This window comes from Ammodytes marinus, assembly GCF_949987685.1.
Source record: "Ammodytes marinus genome assembly, chromosome: 21".
In the NCBI taxonomy this organism is placed as follows: domain Eukaryota; kingdom Metazoa; phylum Chordata; class Actinopteri; order Uranoscopiformes; family Ammodytidae; genus Ammodytes; species Ammodytes marinus.
The window spans coordinates 25,814,539-25,822,038 of NC_137225.1; the positions used below are offsets into that span (position 1 = coordinate 25,814,539).

The window sequence follows — 7,500 nt, forward strand, 5'->3', positions numbered from 1 at the left end:
TTAAAATCTTCGCTCTCCTATTGGTTCCCGGCCACCTGATCATTGACCAATCAGGGCTCGTCTTAGTTGATGACGTTACTGGCCGTGCAGGTGAAGCGAACGTTTCTCTACAACAGAACTAGCAGCGGTGTCTTCTAAGGGATTAATTGGCATTCATCTTTCGACCATTTTTATTAATTTATTTGGTGGTAAATTAAATTGACGTCACAATGGCCTGGCCGCTGTCCATCCAATCAGGAGTGAGTTACGCAAAATCTTTCCTTCCGGAGACTTTGGTGAGGTGAGTGAACAACTTGTCAAGATGCAAATGGTTTTTGTTTTGGTGTGTGTGTGTGTGTGTGTGTGTGTGTGTGTGTGTGTGTGTGTGTGTGTGTGTGTGTGTGTGTGTGTGTGTGTGTGTGTGTGTGTGTGTGTGTGTGCGTGTGCGTGTGCGCGCGTGTGTGTGTGTGTGTGTGTGTGTGTGTGTGTGTGTGTGTGTGTGTGTGTGTGTGTGTGTGTGTGTGTGTGTGTGTGTGTGTGTGTGTGTGTGTGTGTGTGTGTATTCTAGCGCTGTCAATCAATTAAAATATTTAAATCTATTGACAGTTAAAATATATACAGAAGGGTGAGAAAAACTGCTACCTTTCCGTACTTTGTGTGGACTTGTTTACATACCAGTTTACAGAGCCTAGGCTGTTTACTAAAGCTGGGGTATGTGATTTCTGATTGGTCAAAGTTAACATGAGCTGTACACTTTGACCAATCAGAGCGAGGCTCCGATTCTCTGTTCTTATTGGCTGTTGCTGGGACTGTCCATTCACTTTGGCACGACTTTGTTGGGCCCAATCTAGATCCACCCCCTACACCCTATCCCTATCCACTATCCCTCCGTTTGCGCGTTCGCGAGGAGGGCCCGCCATATTGAGTGTCGTCCCAAACCACCGAGCCTCGAGTGTGAGTGGGTTATAAAGCCCTCGATCACCGAGTCTGCATCGATGGTGGCTTAGCCCTACGTTTGACACAGGTGTCCGCCAATCAATTAAGTCCGGAATGGAGGAGCCAAACCTACAAATGAGAGTTCCATGGAGTTTGTTTCCCGAATTATAAATGAAACGTTCTCTTACCTCAAACAGACATTTGATTGTTTATTTTTATGCATAGCCCTAAATGACGGAACCAGAGGGTAGCCTACAATATCGGAACGAACATGTTGTTTTACACTTGTTGATTTGATTATGCCACTTGTCTACCGTTAGTGTATTTTCAAGGCGTGGATAAAAGATAAAACGAAGCAGATGAAGAAAATGCCCACAAGTTAATAAGGGACAGTGATTATTATTTCCTTAAATTGTTAGTAAGATTTGTGTTTCTGTTACAGCCGATGAGGGGTAGTAATAGCGGCGGTGACGTCAGTCAGCTGGAGCGCATGACTTTTCTTATTTATGACCACCCTTGCAGTGCATTATAATTTATGCACGCTAATTAACTGCCGCGATTCGCGGGTCGAAATGGCAGATTAACGTATCATGACAAGTGGAATACATGCTTTAGCAGACTATTGTTCTTTTCCCTGGTTTTATATGCTGCTGTGCATGTAAACTAAAAGGATAATTAAACAGCGGATCAAACACCCACCCGTTTTCTCCACTACAGACTGAGCCGGTAAAATTAAGAATATGCAGTTACAAAATGTTTAACAAAAAATAAATTATGCAGCCAAAAAATCATGGGAGTGAGTTTGTTTTTATTCAATACTACATTTACTCTCACATGCGTAGCTTATGAATGTAAAGTGTTTCAGGTCAAATATAAAAGTGGTGGAATTTTATTTTAGGGTGAGAAATAAAGACTTAACAGTTAACTATAGTGTCTCCAGGACAGGTTTCTTCCTGTTTCCGTCTGACAGAGGCGAGGGCTTGCCAAAGCCGCGCCGTTGTTATACCCTCCCCTTAATGATCGAGTGGCACTCCACAGCCGCGAGGGTGACTCCACAGCGAGTCACACTCGCTCACGGAGTGGGAGTGCATAGGGAGTCATTTGGGAAAGGGCCTTGGTGTAGAGCGTGTCAGGGAGGGACCATAGGGGAGGGAGCAAAGAGAACAAGTGGAGCGGTTGAGGTATTTGGATTCAAATCTCTATCCCAACTGCTATTTTCTCCCCAAATCCTCCACCCCAGCTTTAAGACCAGATATTATTTCAACACACACACACACACACACACACACACACACACACACACACACACACACACACACACACACACACACACACACACAGTACACACACATTATTTCATGTGTAATTTGATAACCTTTTTAATATCCGCACAGCTCTCTATCAACCATCCAGACGTCCATTTCTCGGCACATCTATCCGTCTCCTCCTCGGATCTTTACGGTTTACACACACGACCGCAAGAAGCAGCACGACTTCCCGGCATCTTCACTGGACGAGCTACTGAAGCAGGTTAAGAGCTTATTATTCACATATCGTAGTCATCATTCAAAGCCTTTAAAGCTACAGTGCGTGACTTTTTCATATATAAATGAATGTCTGTTACATTCAAGCCATCGCAAAATGAGTTGACACAATCTTGGTTTAGCCTATCAGCTCCACAAAACTCTCACTCACTCACTCACTCACTCACTCACTCGCTCACTCACTCACTCACTCACTCACTCACTCACTCACTCACTCACTCACTCACTCACTCACTCACTCACTCACTCACTCACTCACTCACTCACTCACTCACACACACACACACTCACTCACTCACTCACTCACTCACTCACTCACTCACTCACTCACTCACTCACACACACATTCACACATTCACACATAATTTCTTTGCTATGTTGTAGGCAGCAGGAGCGTTTGTTTTGTGCGGTCACCTCTTGACGTTGGTCCTGGATGAGGATGGGACGGTGTGTGACTCGGAGTTCTTCAGTTTTCTGCCCGGTGACACAGCTGTGATGCTGCTGCAAGACGGAGAGAGGTGGACACACAACCAGGTGAGCACAGGGGCAGTGAGTACGCTTCAAAATTGATTCATGCAGCCAAAAAAATTGCAATGTTTAAGGCTTTTTTTTTTTTTTTTTTTTTTAGCTTTTGTTCAAGTTTTTATGCAGGTTTGCAAATGTATTTATATAGCAAATTTAACAACAACAATTTATAGTTAACCAAACCCAGAAATATAAGAGCTCACAAATATCCTCATTAGTTAAGGCTGTTACATACTCCGCGAGAAGAAAGAACAAAGTTCTCGATGACAGAGCTGAGAGAAGAAAATGACATAATTTTCTTCTCTCAGCTCTTGTTCAGCTTGTTCTCGCAGCTTGTTCTCGACACATCACCCGGGCCGAACTTTCTTCTCGCAGCTTGTCCGAGAACTATTGTGTGATTGGTCAGTCTGAAGTCAATGAGGAAAGCGAAGTGAAATCAGCTGGCGCTACTGAGTCAATTACCATGGTAACAACGCGCCGCGGTGAGGAGTTCGGCAGTTGAGTTCTCGTGAAGTATGTAATGTCAGACCAGAAAGAACTTCTCGCAGCTCTGTCACCGAGAACTTTGTTCTTTCTTCTCGCGGAGTATGTAACAGCCTTTATATGTTGGAGTGGTTGAAAGTTACTAAGTACATTTTAGTCAAGTAACTTACTTAAAGGTGGAATCTGCAATTCTGGAAAATGCTTGTTAATACTCAGCCTAGGCTCTGTGAACTGGCATGTTGCTATAGCTACGGTGGGCCTCCTTTGTTTACATACCAGTTTACAGAGCCTAGGCTGTGTATTAACACTGTATTTCTTTGTGATGGACACACAGTAAAGACAGGTAGCAGATCATGAGGAGATATTCACTGATTTTGACAAAGTGATGTGGACTACAAGTGTTCTGCAGAATCACTGACTACACTTTTAACACACACACTCACTCACTCACTCACTCACACACACACACACACTCGCACCTTTTAAAGAGGACCTATTATACTACTTTTCTGGTCTTAATTTCTTGTTTTACACTGCTATAGAGCAACCTGACACGAATCACATCACAAAAAACTATGTAGATTTTCGGGAAGCTCTTTCTCTTATTTTGGCGATCCAGCACGTCCTGTCAACACTTGAGTGTGTGTGCTTCGGCAATCTCCGCTCCCTCCGCCTGTGCTTCGGCCATCTCCGCTACCCTCCCCCCCCTCCTGCAAACCCCACTCCGTTGTGATTGGTTACCTTCCTTCCGGAACACTTTCAGTGGCGGGAAGCGCGAGCATGGACCTATAAGGGCGCGAGGCAGACGCGAACAGGGAAGTGACAGCATTACCATACATGGAAACATCCGCGTGGTGACGTCACAAAGTTACATGCGACGTCACTAAGTTGCAAAGGGTAGACCGCTTTGAACACGTGACTTCTCGACTGGCTAGAATAGTGTTTAGTGCTCTGCACAGACACCCCAGACGGTCAGCAGGGAATACGTCGAAATGCATGTAAGTCATTATTTGATAATTTAGTATGGTTAAGCATGACTATGAATCATCATAACAACGTTTATAGGTCATAAAAGTCAAAAAGCATCATAGGTCCGCTTTAACCCTAACCCTAAAGATATTTCTAAACTCCAGCTTTCCCCTGTATATTCTTCAGATCTCTCAAACACACACAGACGGGATCGGTAATGTGACCTTTGACCTCTACAAGCTCCACCCCAAAGACTTGACCTGCTGCCTCTCCTTCAAGGCATCACTCAGGGACACACACTCACTCTCCATAGACCTCAGATTCACCACAATAAAACACATTCTCAGGTAGGTATAGGCCTGTTTACAGAGCCTAGGCTGTGAATTAACACTATATACAGCTCTGGAAAAAATTAAGAGACCGCTCCAAATGTTCAGTGTCTCTTGTTTTACTCTTTAGAGGCATATGTTTGAGTAGAATGAACATTTTGGTTTTATTCTGTAAACTACTGACAACATTTCTACCAAATTCCCCACAAAAAATATTGTCATTAAAGAGCATTTTCAATAAGTAATGTAGAGATGAAGATTGAAGAAAATTCCAGACTGGTCTCTGAATTTTTTCCGGAGCTGTATGTATATATATATATATATGGCATGAGATGGTATGATATTCAGATGATTTGATAACCTTAAAAAGTCGCTACGAGGAACTTTTTAAATATTTCTGAAATGGGTACGCTCACCCAGGAACTACCGCTCTAGCTGCCCCCTTTGGACTAAAAGCGGTAGTGTTTTTACCACGCCAGCTGTTGTTCCTGGGTGAGCGTATACCCATGACAAAGGCATTAAGAAAAACTATATAAAAAAAAGCATTCTTTGCACTGATGGTCTCGTTTGCTGTCACATGTAATTTATGATCATCAGAGGAAACATGAGACTGTTTCAGAAATATTTAAAAGTTCCTCGTAGAACCTTTAAGTTAAAAGGTTGATAGATAGATGGATGGATGGATGGATGGTTGGACGGACGGATAGATAGACAGACAGATAGATAGATAGATAGACAGACAGACAGACAGACAGACAGACAGACAGACAGACAGACAGACAGACAGACAGATAAATGAACATATCTTTCATTGTATTTCTTTCATACAGTTTGGTTTTGCCGGTGAAGTCTGGACTGCGTTTGGTTTCGTGTCTGAACCGAGTGAGCGGCCGACTGCTGCTACACACGTCCTCATCCCTACAGCAGATCACTGGAGAGGACGACTGCTAGAGAGAGAGTGTGTGTGTGTGTGTGTGTGTGTGTGTGTGTGTGTGTGTGTGTGTGTGTGTGTGTGTGTGTGTGTGTGTGTGTGTGTGTGTGTGTGTGTGTGTGTGTGTGTGTGTGTGTGTGTGTGTGTGTGTGTGTGTGTGTGTGTGTGTGTGTGTGTGTGTGTGTGTGTGTGTGTGTGTGTGTATTTTTATCTATACTGAAAGCTTTTCCTCATTGTCTGAATGTATGTTTTAATCGAACCCTAATGTCAATATTGTGTGTGTGTGTGTGTGTCTGTGAGTGTGTGTGTGACTATGTGTGTGTGTGTGTGTGTGTGTGTGTGTGTTCTTTTTAAATTGATCATTTGTATATAAACTTTGAGAAATGTGAATTTGTTAATCAAACATGTGAATAAAGATGAGTTTTACGTTTCTATAAACCTGATTCCTTTTTGTTATTTATGAGACTGCTCTTCTTACAGTTCTAAAATGTCTCATAAATCAGACAGTGAACAACATATGAACAAATCCTTCTGTAATAACCTTCAGAATAGTGCTGAGAATTATCATGGAAAGTTTAGTTGATGTAAGTGCTTTAGAAGTTGTAGATTTTTGGTTCAGAGTATTGAGAGAAAAAAAAATCTAATGTTGAGATAATGTCCGTTAAAGATGGTTGTATAGGAGAAATATACAGACGCAAACAGACAAGGTTTAGTCAAATAAACACCTGAATGTACATGTTGGACCTTTGATTTATACTAGTATGAAAGAAGACATGTTATGGAAGAGAGGGAGAGAGAGAGAGATAGAGGGAGAGGGAGAGAGAGAGGGGGAGAGAGAGATAGAGTATGAAAGAAGACATGTTATGGAAGATAAATAGACAGAAAAAAGTACTTGAAACTTACATTGGTTCCACATCAATTACTATGAAAATTAGTTTTTTTAAAATATTTGTATATGTTGAAGCCATATTCTAAACTAATTTGCCGACGTCACATGATCCCACAGCTGCAGTAAGAAACACGCACACTCACATACACAAACACACACACACAAACACACATACACACACACACACACATACACGCTCACACACACACACACACACATACACACGCTCACACATACACACGCTCACACATACACACACACACACACACACTCGCACACATACACACACACACACACGCTCACACACATACACACACACACAAACACACACGCACACACACACACACACATTTGTGGATGAATTCTTGTTTTATATCTTGGTCGCTTTGTAAGGTGACACCTGCACTCAGCAGCTGTGAATGTCTGGCCCTTAGACTATAAATAGAAACATATATATAAAAATAAATATGTATATTCATCTTTACTTTAAAAAGAACTGAGGGGTTAATACAATACTGTAGTCCTAAATATTCAGGGGTGAGTGACTTCATTTAGTTTTAATTAGTTGTTTTAAAGGTGCAGTGTGTAATATGACATCATCAAGTAAGTTCTACAAAGTTCTAGAATGCAACACTCCCTGGGTAACTCCACCCCTTTAGAATAATAACAGAAGCTACAGTGGCCTTCAAGGACAAGAACAATTCTAAATGTTAAACAATGCACCTGATGACATTCCAAAAACATGGATTCCTCCATAAGACTTGCCTGCTCAATGTACAAAATGTAATATTAATATTTGTAATTCTCGCTCAGGAGGATAATTCAGATTATTGGCAGAGGTGATTTTACACCAATGAGGACATATTTATGAATGAGGATACTGATTTTAGCTAATGAATTACTTAAAATGTTACA

The 7,500-nt window shown here is 41.9% G+C and overlaps 2 protein-coding genes across 10 annotated transcripts in view; both read left to right on the forward strand.

Moving 5' to 3' along the window:
* LOC307267615 (uncharacterized protein) overlaps positions 1 to 7,500 on the forward strand; it is a 275,732-nt gene that overhangs the window by 168,515 nt on the left and 99,717 nt on the right. The gene's annotated exons all lie outside the window — the stretch shown is intronic.
* cidea (cell death inducing DFFA like effector a) lies at positions 210 to 5,716 on the forward strand (the record flags this gene model as incomplete). The annotated part of the gene is made up of 5 exons (XM_080050558.1): positions 210 to 280; positions 2,310 to 2,445; positions 2,844 to 2,993; positions 4,623 to 4,783; positions 5,596 to 5,716. The coding sequence occupies 5 exons, from the start codon at positions 210 to 212 to the stop codon at positions 5,714 to 5,716; spliced, it is 639 nt and encodes a 212-aa protein (XP_079906684.1).